The 17,125-nt window shown below is 44.0% G+C and overlaps 1 protein-coding gene across 2 annotated transcripts in view; it reads right to left on the bottom strand.

The window, feature by feature from the left end:
- Positions 1 to 5,144, bottom strand: part of Myocd (myocardin) — a 91,852-nt gene extending 86,708 nt beyond the window's left edge. The window contains exon 1 of one of the 2 annotated variants that reach the window (XM_074046854.1): positions 4,817 to 5,144. In XM_074046854.1, the coding sequence (XP_073902955.1) occupies positions 4,817 to 4,871 (55 nt within the window). In that variant the 5' untranslated portion in view covers positions 4,872 to 5,144. The remainder of the gene's footprint in view (positions 1 to 4,816) is intronic. The other variant, XM_074046855.1, reaches the window with a different exon arrangement.
- Between the last annotated feature and the right edge of the window lie 11,981 nt (positions 5,145 to 17,125).

Raw genomic sequence — 17,125 nt, 5'->3', positions numbered from 1 at the left:
AGAACCTTCTTCTCACCTTTGGGCTATGCCAGTCTTCTCATCTAGCCTCTCTCACTTGGCTGCTGCTCTGAGGTTTTAGATGGAATTGCTGCTTACACACAAAGGTAAGAGGTAACTACTGTCCTGAATATTCTATTCACTTATCCCTCCTTTTTCTAGTTTTAACACACACACACACACACACACACACACACACACTCTTTACTTTTATTGCTTTTGAATAGTTTTTTGGGGAGATGAATAAGAGGTATTTATTAAACTTTTTTTTTTTGCAGTGCTGGAGTTCAAACCCTGGCCCTCACACATGCTAAGCACACACTGTTCCACTGAGCTACACCCCCAGACCTTAACACATATTTAGTGTGTGACTTCTTATGCCAAGCCCTGTTCTGGGTGCTGGAGAATAAAAGCAGTGAAGAAAACACAAACAAGTAAAAATTTCTTCCTGCACTCATGGACAAATAATAAACCAATAAATAAGTAAAATGTTTAGTCTACCTAGTAGTGATAAGTGCAATGGATAAAAATAGGGCAGGGAGGGAGAGAACTCTTGTCACAGTAACTTAGATGGTGAGGGAAGAGGGCATTGTCTATGAGTAAATTTGTGCTGTGAGACTCAAGGACAGAGCAATAGTTCCAAGGAGGTGACAGGAGCCAGATTCTAAATGTTTCTTTGCATTAAAAAAAGATTTAAAATTCCAATTTAGGAATTAAAATATAATTCATCTTTTAAAGTTCTAACTAATTGTGTTCTCATATGGTAATGCTTTATCAAAGTTATAGTATTTAAAACTTTACAAAAATATGAAATCTTAGGGCAACTTCAGAGATAAATCAGTCAAAGCCTCTATTTTGTAGATGACAAAATGAAATCCAAAAAGGAGGTTGCTTAAAATAGATACATATACATACATACTACAAATTATGGAAAAGGCATTATTCTAGGTTAAATTATTTGTCCTATGTTATAAAACTAATTAATGGTAAAGGTAATACCAAGGCCTGGTTTCTTTTAGTTTATGGTGAAAATTTCTTTAATAATGTCCATATGGTAAAAATCAGGGAGCCAACTTCTTGGCCTAAGAGCCTCAATTCTCGAGACAGAAAAGTCAGTTCCAGAGATGTAAAGAGACTGGCTTAAAGTAGGAATTCGTGAAAGGACAGAGAGGGCTGACTTCAGGATCCTGATGGATGTCCCTGGCTTTCTTTAGCACACACAACCACTTGCAGACACTGGAGGCTTGACCCCAGGCAATGCTGGGGTAGAACAGATCGCTGGTATATCCCATTACCTGACATTCAGCTGAGTTCCACCACTGCATTTTGATTGCCCCCTTGGCTGTACTCTGGCTTCTTTCAACTATAGCTCCAACCTCTGGAGCCCCTGCGACCTGAGCACTGGCTGCCTGCTGACCTTATCCTCCCCCTTGCCAGGAAGCCAGCATTGCTCCCCTGTTCTCCCTTACTCCATGTGCTGTACTACTCCAGAGAACCCACGTTCATTCTCGTGGTAACCCCCCCTTCTCATTTCTCATACAAAATATGAGTTTGTAATTTTAGGGACCTGAATCTTAACAGGCTGATGATATAGATACTAAAAATTAGTCATTATTTGTCTAAAATTCATATTGAAAGGGACATCCCTCATTTTTATTTGCTGAATCTGACAAGCCTGCCTTTGTAGGGGTTGAGGGGGAGGGAATGACAGGTACTGGAGTTTGCCTTCATTTAGGCTTTTGAGATGGGCAAGAGGAAAATATATGGGAAAACAGAAAAAGAACGCAACAGTTTTTAAAAGTAAAATCTATCCCGGACCTCTATTCCTGCTTTTTATCTGTGTGTGTGTTATACATATGCATATGCCCTGTGTTTTGTAGGACACAAAGAGTGATATTAAGGAAAGCTGCTGACAGTGACCTGGATTATAAATGTTGAATTAATAGCAAGGAGAAGATTAAAAGCTGTAAAATGTGGTCAGTTGAAAACAGCTCTCATTATCAGATCCTATGCCCAACTTTGACACAAGCACATTTGAAATTTTGCATGTTCCCATGCAATCTTTATGTGCCTTCAAGGAACCATTCGATGGTAATAAGGAGTCTAAGAAATCACCCAGTCCAACTTGGACCTTTACAAAATGAAGATACCAAGACCCAGAGAGAGGAAGTGACCCACAGAGGACCTGGCTGCCTGTGAGTAGTAATAACAGAATACTTTTTTGTTGGCATTTAGTAAGCACTGGGCATCGCTCTAAGTGCTCTGTTCATGTTATCACATTTCATTCTCACAGCAGTCATGTAATCATCTTCACTATTCAGACAAGGCAAGTTAAAGCACAGGGAATTGGTGTCACTTTCCTAAGATTCAAGGTCAGACAGCTAGTAAGTGGAGGTGACTGCTAAAAACCTATCTAGTTGGGCCCAAGACCCTTACACTCAACCCTGACACCTTGCTGCCTCTCAGTAAGATGAGTTTGTGTCACTAAACATCTTTGTAAATGTAAACTTTCATAGTCTATTCTTCTGTAGCATGGTTTTGTACTTAATCACAAGGTAACTAGAATATAGCTCGTGCAAAGTTGGTAGAACGCTGTTGCCATCCATATGAATTTCAGAGTGAAAGGAATTTTCTGCTCACTTGTAAACCAGCCCTATCAGAGGAATCCATTGCCATAATCAGAAAATAATTTAGTTGCATTTTAGAAAAAGTTTTCAATAAAATATAAAATACCAGGATCTACTCTTGAAGCAAATATTCAGTTGGATAGAACAAGTTTTGTGAGTTTATGTTTTCTCATGAGAGAAGAGGAGGAGGAAGAGAAGAAGCAGGAGGAGGAAGACCCAGAGAGAAACCAAAAGGAATAGCTCCTCTTCTTTCATTGTTAGCCACAAAATAAGCCAAGCTCTGTTAGACAGAGGCTGTCTTATAATAGCGTGCTGCCAGCCAACCCCCAGGACTGGTACAGCCATTGCTATAATTATATTCAGAAAGAAAAATCACCATTCTCAATGTTACATTTTATAAGTTTTATATGTTGCTTATTTTTCTTCTCTATCCTTCATGAGATTATCAGCTCTCATATCTTAGATGATCAAGACGCTCTGCCCACTTCCAGACTCCTGTTCATCAAAGACAGAGGATTAAGCACAGCTGCTTCTTCTAGAACATGTTTTCCCAAGGCTACCTATCCTTCCTTATGACACAAAGGCCTGAACAAGCTTTAAAAAAAGTGAGAATGGAATTTCCCAAAGCTCCAGTGGAATCAGGCTGAACAGGGTCTCTCAGTGGAAGACCCCAGGCCTCCCCAAATCCACTGAGATGGGGACAGAAAATGATGCAAAACTTGGCTTTCCTCTCCACTGCCCTTCAGCAGCAGGGTTCCTGTGCTATGTCTGTTTTGTAAGTCTATTATCAAGAACATCACCAAATCCTTTTAGAGACAAACCAGCCCCTCCCTGCCCCCACATTAGCCAGGCAAGGGAGAATTTGAAATGAATGCAGCTTCCTACAAAACAAATCCACATCCTCTCTTCTTCAGAAAGGTGGCAGTGTTGCCTTGCGGTTTTGTACAAATTACCAAGCAGTGGTGAGGACTCTGATTAGCAAACCAACTGCCTTACCTCAACATGGAAAGGGAAGTAAAGATTTAATCCACTGCTGACCCTAGTGACTGGGAGACTTGCCCAGAGCTCAGGGGCACTGTGGCTTGTGGCTGCCTGCAAGCAACTTGCTTCAACAGAACAGATTCCCAGCTGTTCCCACAGGCATCTAGAAGCCAGGAGGAGCTAAGGAAGATACAGATGGTCCTATCTCCCAGCACCCACTTTTCTCCCTTCTGAACCATTCGTTCCAAGTGTAATAATTGTCCAATCACCTAGAAGGGCTAAGGAAATGACCTGTTCACAAGCCACACCTGTTACATTCAGTGTTCTCATCAGAGCTCTCATAAAAGCAATCCGTCTTCTAAGAAGGTGTTCTACCTTCATCAAGTGGGTTGTTACCCCTGTTCTAAAACCAATAATATACACAGAGCTACTGAAGAATAACCTAAGTAATCAAGTATCGCCATGTCTAAACATGAGAACCCACATATGCAAACACCTTGGAAGGGCCTGTGCACAAACCCTTTCTTCGTAAGGAGCATTAGAGTTCCCCTCTCTCCCTTCCACTCACCTCTACTCGGCCTTTGGAGAAGCTTCTCTATGCGCCACTAACACACAAATTTTGGGGAAAATTCTCCATTTATAAATATCAGATGGTTTGGGAAAAATATTTGTGGCACTGGGCTTTTTTTTTTTTCCTACAGTGATGTCATTTTAAATTCTTGGTGTGCTCCAAATTTGCTATTTTTACTTCCCCCAAGTGACTTTTTTGGGAAATATATTTGTTTGGATTAGCTACATTTTAAGTGACCCCTGTACCTAGTACATGGTATCAGTTCGCCTTCTCAGCAATTACAACTGATAACGCAGTTCCTAGACTTCAGATCCCCAATTTGTTCATTTTCAAACTTGCTCCTTTTGGATGTTCCCGTCTAAAATTTCTATTCACAGATACAGAGGGCAAAAGATAGTAAAATAAGAGGATTGGCCTACTTATAAGCAAAAATCGCACTCAACAACTCAGAGCATTGGGAACAGAAGACATTAAACGGCCCCCAAAGTCAAATCCAATTCTCCACTTCCACAGTGTGCTTTTGGGGAACAGAGCTGAAGCAGCCACGGCAGGCTTTGAGGCATTTATTGGAAAGCAGTTGTAGAACTGAGAATGACAGAAGAGGAAAGTTTAAGAAAGAATGCTAAATGCCTTACCCTACCTGATCTGAACTTGCTTCTAATCAACAAAGAGTGCTCAGACCCCAGAAGTGTCATGTTGAGTCTCAGGAAGCCGCTGGTCCCTTTGCCAGACGCCCCAGGAACAGGCTCCCAGGAGCCCAGCTGACGGCAGCTAACAACCCAGAACTCATCCAAGTCTCTGTGAGCTCCCCTGGGCAGGAGTACGCACAGTGGCAGCCAGTGTCCCCAGAAAACTGGCGCCTCCCCCCTCGCTGTGCGGGGCTAATTAACTCTTAGCGGGCAAGGACCCTCCTCCTCCTCTGAGGTTGGCCAGGAGCAGCGGCATCCCGGGCGTTCCTGGCTGATGTCATAGGCTGCCCGCGATTGCGGAGTATCACTACCACGCCTTTATGAAGGGCCCAAGTTTGCTATCTGATACTCTTTACTACTGACAGGCGCCCAGCCAATCAGGAGCGACAAGCGGGGCCTGGGGACCTGGAGCCGCCAGGGCAGCGGCGGCAGCCGGGTCTTAACTCTTTGCAGCGGCCTAAGCAGCCACGGCGCGCAGAGGGCGGGAGTCAGGCCCTGGGAATCGGGAATCCCAGCCCGGGCAGGGCCAAGGAGCGAAGTCCCCCCCAGGAAGGAAAGGAGGCCTGCGACGCCGCGGGGCCTGCAGGTGGTGCCCGGCGCTACTGCGGCAGGAGCTCCCCTGGCTTGGGGACCTGGGGACTTGGGATGGGTGTGCGCAGCCCGCGCTTCCCGCGCCGGGCTTCTGCCTGCGGGGACGCCGCGGGGATCTCCTGCCCGCCCGCTGAAAAGGCTGGGAAAGGATGTGAGTGCCCGCGGGACTCGCACTTGGGGAGCTTTGGGAATAAGCCGCATCCCTTGAAAAGACGCAAAGCTCGCAGCGGACCAGAGAGCCTGCATTCTCTCTGCTCCGATCCAGCGGCTCCGTGCGCAGGGAGAGACCTCGCAGCTTCTATGGATCCATTTCCATGGAGACAATAAGAAAGACTTTCGTTTCTCTGGGTTATGCGTTTTTAGGGAACAAATAAGATTCTGTGTCTGAAGATCCAGCCAGGACACAATGCTCGCTGCCCCATCTGCGGGATGGGGAATAGAAGCGTTGAATGTAAATAGGGTGGGACTGGAGGAGGGACGGCCTCTGGTCTTGGGGGCATGTCAGTGCTCGGCCGGGCTTAGCTTGGAAAGGCTCCCAGGCTTTTCTTGCGAATGAGTCCCTCCTTAGAGGGAAACCCGTTGCGCGTCCAGCACCGAGACCATGCGCACCTAGAATGTCCAGGTGGTATGCGCTCACCAAAAAATAAATAAAGCTCTGGTCTCCAGAAGCAGGCTTAGCAGTCGGTAGAACAGAAACTCCAAATCAAACTGAATGCATACATAATTTGAGTTTATTTGCAACTTTGCACGCACTTGGGCTCCCAGGTCTACCTGCCTGCGTATGCCTCACATCAGTCGGTGGGTGTGACGGATGGAGGCATACCGTGACAGTAGCTCCTGGAGACAATCCCTATGCAGTGAACTGGGGCTTTTGCTCCTACATTGAAGACACACTGGTATGTCTCTCTCAACAGTCCACTTTGGGTCTCCCCAGGTTGTTGGTGTAAATGTCTTTCCAGGACAGGCAAATTCCTTCCAGATGTGTGTGCGTGGGGCGAGGGGAGGTGAAACCATCCTATCCTGGCTCTTCTGGAGAAGTGTCCTGGCTGGTGGAGGCCCACTTATGGACTGCCTGCGTGTGCAGAAGCACCACAGCGATTGTGCAACGTTCCCACACACAGTGTATGACTTACCTACTCCTCTTCTAACAAGTCACCACCAATTTAGTGCCTAGAACAGCACGAAGTTATTATCTTACAGTTCTGGAGGGCAGAAGTCAGAAATGGGGCTCATTGAGTTACAATCAAGGTGTGGCCAGGGCCTTGTTCCTTTCTGGGAGGGTCCACTTCCTTTCCTTTCTACTTACCAGAGGCCACACATGTTCTTGGGCTCCTGGCACCTTCTTTCCTCTTCAGAGCCAGCAATTGTGAGTCTAGTTCTTTTCATGACTTATCTTTCCAACACCTTCTCCTTACCTTCTGCACCTCTGTCCATGTTAACCTTATCTTAAGGGGAAACACCATAGTCAGATCAGTGATTATCAACCTTAATTCCATCTGCTACCTCGATCCTTTCCCCTACCATGTAATGTGACATGATCACAGATGCCTGGAATTAGGATGTGAATGTGGTTACAAGGTGTAATTCTGTGTGTCACACAGACACACTCATCTTTCTTGCCACCATCTCCTTGCCCTCAGTCAAACCTCAGCTTCCTGGTCTTCTGAAAAAAGGTAAAGAAGAGGGAGTGGGGATGCCAAGGAACTGGAAAGGACTCTGATAAGCCTTGTGAGAGAGGAAAGAGATGGAGAGAGAGAGAGAGAGAGAGAGAGAGAGAGAGAGAGAGAGAGAGAGAGAGAGAGAGAGAGAAACAGATTTTTATCCTGAGGGATTTGCTGCTAAGAAGAGATACATGCCAGAGAATTATTTTTTTCAGTGAAAATTGTGATGAAATCGGTGGAAGCCGGCATTGCATGGAAGGGTCTGCATGACCTAGAAAAGCTGTATGTGTGGGGAGGGGAGCACAGTTTCTTTTTTTGTGAGTGAGTTTGGGAAATGATGGTAACCATAGCCTGTGCAAGTTTCCCATCATACTGTGGAGTGAGTGGCTGACATCTGTCTTCTGGGATTTTCACTCCTTGTGGTTTGTGCTATCTATGGATATAAGTATGCTCATATAGACGCCTCATCCTCTGCCCTCTCTAGTCAAGCATGGTTTATGATTTTTTGCTGGAATTTGGAGAGGATGTTCCCCAGGAGAACAGAGCTCTCAAATGCTATCTATGCTGTGGGAGCTGCAGGCTAATGCAGCAACAGGAAGCCACCACATCCTCTGTCCTGCAAGTGACCATGTCATGTCGGTAGTGCTTTCCCTGTGCCTTGCTGTGATGCGACCTCTTCTATCCTCCCCTTTGTGATGGCTTGTTTTGTTTTGTTTTACTTTGCTCCTAGACATCCACGGCTGTATAACAGATGACAGTCACACACCACATAATGACCAATGGACGGCATATGAGACAGTGGCCCTTAAGCTCCATTACAATGGAGCTGAACTATTCCTGCTGTTTACTGATGTGTTGGCCCTCGTTAGGTTATAGAGCACACATTAGTCACGTGTTTGTGGTGATGCTGATGGAGACAAGCCCACTGCAGAACGTGTGGTAATAACAATAAGTGACTCTATGACTGGCTTATTTATTTAGTATCCTTTTAATCATTACTTTAGAGTGTGCCCCTTCTTCAAAAAGGTTTATCTACTGTAAAATAGCTTGCGGCGTAACTCAAGCAGCGGCCTCATACATCTCACGTTTTCTGTTTCTCTTGCTTCCATGAAGAGGCCATGTTGAGAGACTGACCTACACCAACTAGATCTGTCTATGTACATGATATGACGTGGGTGCTTATCTCCCAGGTTTCCCTGGAGTCCTAGCATATCTGGTCTGGATTATGTGCTTAGGGTCTCACAGGACTGCAGTCAGAATGCTGGCTGGGGCTGGGGTCTCATGAGAGGATCAGTGTCCTTTTCCAAACTCTGTCGATAGTGTTCAGTTCCTCAAATCTATAACTCTAAGTGGCTTGCCTTTTCAAGGCCAGCAGAACAGTGGCTCTCTCCTGGGAAGAGCAAAGCCCTCCTATAAAGGGCTCACCCCACTAAGTCAGGCCAACCCAAGAACACTTACATGTTTTTGTTGTTGTTGTTAGTATTGGGGTTTGAACTCAGGTCTTTTTGCCTGCTGGGCAAGCCCTCTACCACTTGAGCCATGCCTCCAGACATTTTTGCTTTGGCTATTTTTCAGGTAGGGTCTCACCATTTTTTACCCAGGGCCACCCTCAAACCTCAGTTCTCCTAAACCTCAGTTCTTCTACCTACACCTCTTGCATAGCTGGGATTACAGATATTCTTCTCAGTAGCTGGGATTACAGGTGTGAGTCACTTTGCCCAGCCATGATATCCCTTTTGATTTAATTAGAAGTCATATTTACCAGCAACTTTACATCTGTGAAACCCATCATCTCCATCAAATAACAGGACCAAACTGGAGCAGTGCCATCTGTTACATTCACCAGTCCCTCCCATGCTGAAGGGACGAGGATTATACATAGGAATATATAATTCATTGGGGTCACCTTAGAATTTGACTACCATAGCTAGTATTCTCACCCTGCAGCCAACATGGGTGTGATTATGTCTGTAGGCCTGAGTCCAAGGCACAACTCAGGGAAGTCAGCTTGAACTCTGACCCCTTATGATTCTCCTTTCTTAGGCATAGCATAAGGTCAGCTGCTGGGTCACAGACAAGGCACAGGGTGGTGAGCACAAGGCCAGCTCACCTATGTTTGTCCTCAGGACCTCCAGCTTGCCCCTGAGCACAGTCCCCTGACTAGCACAATCTCCTCATCACGCCCATGAAACTGTCTTCACAGGTTTCCTGGCCTTCTTGATCCCAGTGCCCATCCCTGGCATCAGCTCCCCCTAGCTTTCTCTTTCCTTTCACAATTCTGATAGATAAGCACCTTCAGGGGAAGGTATTTGTTCCTCTTCAATCCATTCATTGAAAATGCATTTAGGAAGTCCAGCGATCAGGAGGATCGAGGCTCAAGACCAGCCTGGGCAAAATAGTTCAGGAGACCCAACACAAAACAGGTGGAGTGGCTCAAGTGGTAGAGCACCTGCCTAGCGAGTATGAGGCCCTGAGTTCAAACCCCAGTACAGCTCAAAATAAATGACTAAATAAAAAGCAAATGTATTTAGGAACAAGTACAATTCACTTTGGTAAATATCCTTCTAGGCTCAGAGTACAGAGACAGATTTGCAAACCCAAACGAGTTGAGTGGGGCAGAGATAAGAGAAAATGTAGGGTAAGGGGTGGCACATGACAAATTGAACAGCAGATTGCTTGTCCAAATGGGATGGCCATGCCTGGCTCCAGGTATCTGTAGCCGTGAGGGAGAAAATATAGATCCAGTTTCCATACTTGTTCAACTGCTTGAAGAACTTAAAAATCCAGGTTGGTTTTAAAAAATGCAAACAAACTATCAGAAACAGCAATAAAATGTTTTAAAGCACTATTGGTCAACCTTGGGGGTGGGAAATGAATGCAAAATTATAAATATGGTGTTTAGTGCAAGACAACTGCAGCATGGAAGATTCAGTTCCTTTATCCTGTGATCCTCAGTCAGTGGGGCAGAAATGGGAATGTAGGATTCCTTTTGCATCCTGGCTTCTCTTTTCTGTTGAGAACTCTCTGAAGCTCCCATGACTCCCAGGAGTCTAGATGATTGAGTGACACAAAATTCATGGCAAATCCATCTCTGGGACCAATAGAACATGGAGACACATTCTTTACGTCTTCAAGTTGAGTGAGTCTCACTTGGCAGGGTTTGTAGTCTCTGTTGAGAACTTTTACCTCTGATCTCCAAGAGGCTCAACCTGGACCGTAGGAGGGAGGGTGGACTATGTATCAAGTTACCTATTTAAAGAACGCAGCTTCAGTTATCAAATTATTTCAATTCCATAAATATTTACGAAGCACAGGCTGTGTTGGAACACTGTAGATGGTATAAAGATGCAGCAGATACGGGCTGGGACCTTTGTGAGCTAAGCATACAGTGAGGGTTATCACAAACTCCAACAGACCAAAATGTGGTGTCACCTTTACACACTACTGGCTAATGTCATGAAATTTCATATGGAAGTCATGTCAGTCACACTATTAATGTAACCTGCTTTCTTTCATGAAAGTGAATATAAAAGGGCTTTTCCCTAATTTAAACAAAGACTTAAATTTAAACAAATGTAAAAAAAAAGAAACCTTTCAGTTGAAAATATCTGTCACAAACCTTTCTTTCTCTGCTTGCTAGAAACACTTTTCACCCTTTCTGTCACCTCAGGATTTTCCATCCTAGCCCTGACCAAGAAAAGGTAATGAAATTGAATAATTCAGATTTGAAGCCATTGACTTGGAGGGAAGTCATGAGGTTGAAAACTCTTGTATGTTGCCTTCTCTGTCTTTCTGTGTCCTTTCTGCTATCAATTTAAGAGGTGAGAGAGGGACTGGAGGTATGGTTGTTTGCAAGTTCAAAGCCCTGTCGCATCAAACAAACAAAAATGCCAGCAAAGGCAATAACAAAATGAGGTTAGAGAAGGGCATAGAGCAGAAGCCAGAAGATTTTTCTGGCAGCCTATCAATCAATCCCAACAATTATTCCAGCTCCATCTTTTTTTTTTTTTTTGACAGTACTGGGGCTTGAACTCAGGGCCTTGCACTTACTAGATAGGTACTCTACCACTTGAGACATTTACATTTCCCCTGGAATGACAGGTGTATACCACCACATCCAACTTTTATTGGTTGAGATGGGATCTCACTAACATTTTGCCCAGGCTGGCTTTGAACCATGATCTTACTGGTCTCTGCTTCCTAAGAAGCTAGGATTATCAGAGAACTGTACCTGGCTTCCAGCCCCATTCTTACTTTTAGATGACAAGGCATAGAGATATTGGCCAAGCCAGTGTGTACTGGATTCATGTACCGAGAGTGTCGTTGAGATACAAGGTATATCCAGTAGAACTGCCATTGCTGTGGCTCACTTGCTCCAGAGGATATAGAAGATGAAAAAGTGAATTGCAGAGATGAACTACAGCTGCCATTTAATATTGGGTAGGTATGATTTGCATTGCACAAAAGTTTCAACTCTGTTTTTTTTTCCCTGTACTTTGAGAGTACCAACATAACTAAAGATTGCCTGTTGTCCAGTGGACACTTATGAGTGTCCATTTTTTCCTAGATTCTCTTGGGGAGTGAGTATTGTTGATTGCTTTCTTCCTCTCAAAACTCCATCCAAAGATCTATGTCCACCTGAAAATTTTTATGTGTACTCTAGATGCATACATTAAAATGCCTTTCCCACTTGAACTTCCCAAGTACTCTTTGGAGACCACAGGTACAAAACCAAATTTATCACTAAGTTTTCCTCCAAACTCTTTTCCTGACTTTCCTCCCTTCCCACTTCCTGCCCTTTCCCATGGATGGAAAAAGTATCTGCATAATTTCTGTTTTATGAGACGATCCTCAGTCCCCAGTCCTAATTCTCTCCATCACTAATACATTACAATGCCATATTAATTCTCTTCCCCAAATACCTCTTCAATAAACCACCTTTTATTTACTCTCGATGCTTTTTTTATACCTCAAATCTTTATTGGCTTTTTCTTGATGTACAAGGGTCTCTGTGCTGTGCATCCTCCTAGTCCTTCTCAGCCCCAATCCATCTTCCATGTTTTCACCAAAGCCATACTTCTAAATCCTAAGCCACATCACCTGGCTTCCTGCCTATCCCTTTCTTTGGTTTCCTAGTGCCAATGGATAATAAATATACTGAGTGTGACAGACAAAGCCACCTATAATTTAGCCCCTGTCAATCTCTACTTTATCTCCTTCCTTTTCTTCCCAACCTCTTGTTTTACATAGTATCAATAACGAATAGTTTTAAAAAATGCTACTGGGGTTTTTCTTTCTATTTCTTCTTTCATTAAGGTATTTTGTTTGCCTGAAATGTCTTTCTTGCCCTGTCTGGAGTCATTCCACATAGGCTTCAAAAAACATCTCAGGATTTATCTTGGTCAGGTATCCTACCCTGACAGGCCAGGCAGAGTTAATTAGACTCTCCTTGCTTTGCTACTTCTTTATTATCTTGTATGAATTGGTATTATTGCATCTGTCAAATAGTATTATCAATTATTTAGGATTTTTTTTTGAGTCAAGGTCTTACTATATAGCTCAGGGTGGTCTCAAACCAGCAAACCTCCTGCCTCAGCCTCCCAGACATGCACAGCTACACCCAGCTACATTAATTACTTTTCAGCATGAAAATTTCACCATGTTTTTATGGACTACAGGGGGATAGGAATATTATTTACACTTATGACTGTAACTCATCTATTTTTCCCTTTAATCTTGTTTTGTTTTAATTTTCTGTATTACTCATAATAAACTGTGCTCTGACAGATTTGGATTTTAATTATGATATGTACAGTAGAATAGTGTTTCTTGGCTTTTATCTTTTCCCCCTGCAAATAGATTTCTAAAATTGAGGCTTCTGAAGGCTGCCACTACTATTCTTTGAATCTACCCAGTCATCTCAGGTGGTGGCTTGTTTTGGAAGAGCAGTGGTCCACAGGATGCTGTGGGCTGATGCTGGCAGCAGGGACTATTTTGTTGCGATGCACTCCGTTTGGGCCTGCTACAGTACTCTAAGTTTTCCACAAATGATGAAACCACTCTGGTTCATTAAGTGTGACCTGGGAGTTTGCTTTCTCTTTTAAACTTCGTGTGTGTGTGTGTGTGTGTGTGTGTGTGTGTGTGTGTGTGTAACCGGTCACATTCTGTCTCCTGACTCCTCCCTTCGCTCAGTTTGCCTGCCATCTCCCCCGCTCCCCAGAAAACAGAATGGAGGCCCATAAATCCCTGACCTGCTTCAGGTGACCTTACAAATCATCAAGCCTCATCTCATTAATCCGGGATGCCTATTATGGCTAAGGAATGGCGAAGCAACGCCCAGAGTGCAGCGGGAACTGAGGGGAGGCGGGGAGGCCTGCAGGACTGTCCAGTGGGTCGCAAGCACTCAAGACCCTTTTATAGGCTAGCCCCTCCACTTCCAGGCATGGGAGTCAAGGAGGCCAGCCTTTAGTTCCAGGGGACCCTGTCTGGGAAGGGTACTTGTCTCTCCCTGAAAACAACATGGCCCACTCAGGGAGTTAAAACTGAAGAGCTAAAACCTACATCTGACTATTGAAAATTGGTACATTCCAAGTGAGACTGGCTGCAAAGGAAAAATTCCAAGAGCTCTTAAAACCTGCTATGAAAACAGTAAAGAAAATTCATGGTGGCAGACTTGTTTACCATGTTACCCCAAAAAGCTGGTCACAGGAACCTGTTGTTCAGTTGAAGGAAACTTTTAAAAAAAGTCATTTAATTCAGTAAACAGCAGAGGGGTGTTGGGTTGGGCTGCATGCTTCTGCAGCAATTTGGCGTGTTAAGAATGTGATTTGAGCAGATTCGCTAGGTTGATAGAAATGAACCCAGGTCTCCCTCACACTGAATCCTGCATGGTGCTCAGGTAGCCTGGCGACTCTCTGTGGCCATCTGCCTTTCTCTGTGTCTTAGAATTACATTATTTTCAGGATTCCTTTCCACATCATATATACTTGTCACTTTTTGGAAGTGCAGTAGTAGGGACTGAACTGAGATTTTCCCATTTGCTCTACCACTAGAGCCAAACCCCTAGTCCTTTTACTTTCAGTTTGTTTTTCAGATTAGGTCTCAGAGCTTTTCCCCAGGCCATTTTGGGGCCAAGATCCTTCTACCTCTGGCTCCTGTGTAGCTGGGATTACAGGCAAGCTCTATCATGCCTGACCTTTAAAAAAAAACTTGTTTGTTTTTAATTAATTACTAATTTAATTAATTACTATTTTTCATTATGGTACAAGTCCTTTATGTATAGTTTCCTTTGTGATTCTCACTGTTGTCTTGTGAGGAATTTAAGGTGATTTTGACCACTGAAGAAATTGACACCAAAAGTGTCTCTTCTCGTTGGAGGCCTGTTGTGTGACTGTTCTTGCCACCGGGTCATGTGGCCTCTAGTTTGGCAGGTGACTGAGACACCCCCTCAGGTATCCCTCTTTGGGTTATCCACATGCCTGAGGAATCACTGCCTCCAGACAGGTGTTCTATTTATTCTCCTGTGTGGTCAGCATTCATGTCAGGAAAAATTAAACAATTCTAAGTTGTTTCCTGGCTCAAGGAGCCTTTCTTAGACTTCATTGCCAATTCCTGCTCTTTTTTTTTTTCTTTGAAAATTCTTTATTATGAACTGACCTTGGTACTGACCTATTCAATGAAAAGACCAAGATTTTGTTACATTATCATTTAAAACTAAAGAACAGTAAGTGTGTGTCTAAGGCTTTCAAGACAGGAGGCTAGGATATCTTCCAGTGTGTTTGACAGAGAACTTGTTTAAAATGACCAAAGGGGAATGCTAGAAGGTTCAATAAAATTTACATGACTGCAGTCGGGCTGGGCTAGGAAGGAGTGTGATTGAGAAATGGAGCCTTTGGTGGTGGAGCTCTTCATCTGGTACATACTGGAGCCAGGAGGCATGAATGCAATTCCTGGCTCCATTTTCTGTTACTTGTGTGAGCTTGAACAACTCTCTCAACCTCTCTGTTCTTTGTGCCTTTGTTTCCTCACCTGTAAGACATGGATATGTGTAGCTCATAGGTTATGGGAGAATTCACTGGGTAAACATATAGAAGGGACTCAGTGTGGAGGCCGGCACGTGATAAATTCCCTCAAATGAGAGCCGTAAATATGATGGCAATGATATATAATTCCAGAATTCATCTTTGTTGACCAACTCATTGACAGGTGAAGCTGTGTGCAGAGAAGCAGCCCACCCATGGTAACATGCTCTCCAAATATTATAGATTAAAGTCTGTGAATGGTGATCCTTTGGGAAATAACTACTTTCAGTGGTAAAATAACCAGTACAATTTCAGACCAGTGGAAGAGTCATAAGACTTTAAGCAGCCTTGTGTGACATCAGGCCACCTCATGGCTACTGCAGGGTTGGGGGCATTGCGCCCATTGCTGTACCCAGGCTTCCTGAGTGACAGGTGCACCTCAGCTGACATCTGAGACTTTTCTGAAGATCCCAGTGGAAATATAAATGTGTGGCGAGCTATGCTTACATTAAGTATAACAATTGAGGCAATGAGGCATTTAGACTTTGGATATTTGCTGGGGTAGAACTTTGTGAAGCTAGAATTAGTAATTCTAAAGGTTTTGTGTTTTCTCTCTGTCTTTTTTTTCTGTTTGGGCTTCCTAGTAATATCATCATACCACATGTTAAATGCTGATAGATGCAGCTTTCCTCAACAGGTTTTCTGAATCTGGTCTACATGTGTCTACATATTCATGTAGACAACTGTGTGTGCAGCAAGCATTAGCTGACATTAAGTGGATGCTTACTGTATGCTAGGGAGCCAAATAGTTATAGTATATCATTTCATACTCACAACCCAAGAAGTAAGTACAATTTTTACTCTTATCTGACAGAAACCATCCTAGACCTTAGACAAAGGCAAGCTGAACCTTGACCCCAGATGCCACATCTCAGGGACACCCCTGTACTTTGGAGGTGCCTTCCTGAAACTTTCTTGTGGTGCCTTGGATCTGTGAGGACAGAAGTGGTGTTTGGTACAGGGCTCTGAGTCCAGTTGAATAGGATGGGCTCTGTTCTTTGGTTTCTGTCTTTCACCATTGGGGTGCTCGCCACTCTTCTTGCCTGTAGTGGGATCAACCAAATCCCCTAAGGAGCTCCAGAATTTGAGCCTAATGAGTTGTCCTAGGGCTCCATGACCAGGCTTGGTTTCAGGAAGGTGGACTATTTGCCGATAACTTCCTCTGGCTGGTGTGTTATTTATTTTGCGGGTTGTCACAAGGTTCAGTGACTCTTAACTGTTCATTTAGTCAGGAGCATTACAGAAATGACTTATCCAAAGCCCTTGTACCTTCTAGGGGTAGCCCTGCTTGGAGAGATGAACAGATCTGAGCATGGTCATCCAGCTGGTAAGTGACAGGGCTGCCATTTGGCCTTATGCTCACATATATTCTTTTCCGTTTTCCCTGGCTTGGGCTTGGAGCCTCACACTTTCTAGGCTCTTTTTCTTTAGTTATTTTTCATATAGGGTCTCATTCTTTTTGTCCAGGCTGACCTTGGACTGTGATCCTTCTACCTATGTCTCCTTTGTGGCTGGAATTACAAGCATGAACTAGCATGTCTGGCTTGTTTTTGAGATAGGGTCTGCCTAACTTTTGACCTGGGCTGGTCTTGAACTTTGATCCTCCTATCTCCACCTCCCAAATAGATGGAATTATAAGTGTGGTCAACCACGCCTAGGCCCATTTTTTTTCTCCATTTCTAAAGATACTATGAGTTGTGGTCTTTATATGTAAATCTTGCAAAAATGATCCATCCCCTCAATAATACTTATTAAGTCTGTTATGTGCAAGGTCACCAAACAGTCCTTTCATAATTTTCTGTGGTTTGTGTCTGTGTTCCAGTAGTCTACAAACATTTGGCCAGGCATGGTGGTACATTACTGTAATCTCAGTTATTTGGGAGACAGAGGTAGAAGAATTATAGTCCAAGGTCAGCCCAGGCAAAAA

This window comes from Castor canadensis, chromosome 11, assembly GCF_047511655.1.
Source record: "Castor canadensis chromosome 11, mCasCan1.hap1v2, whole genome shotgun sequence".
In the NCBI taxonomy this organism is placed as follows: Eukaryota; Metazoa; Chordata; class Mammalia; order Rodentia; family Castoridae; genus Castor; species Castor canadensis.
This window is presented reverse-complemented; position numbering and strand designations above follow the sequence as displayed.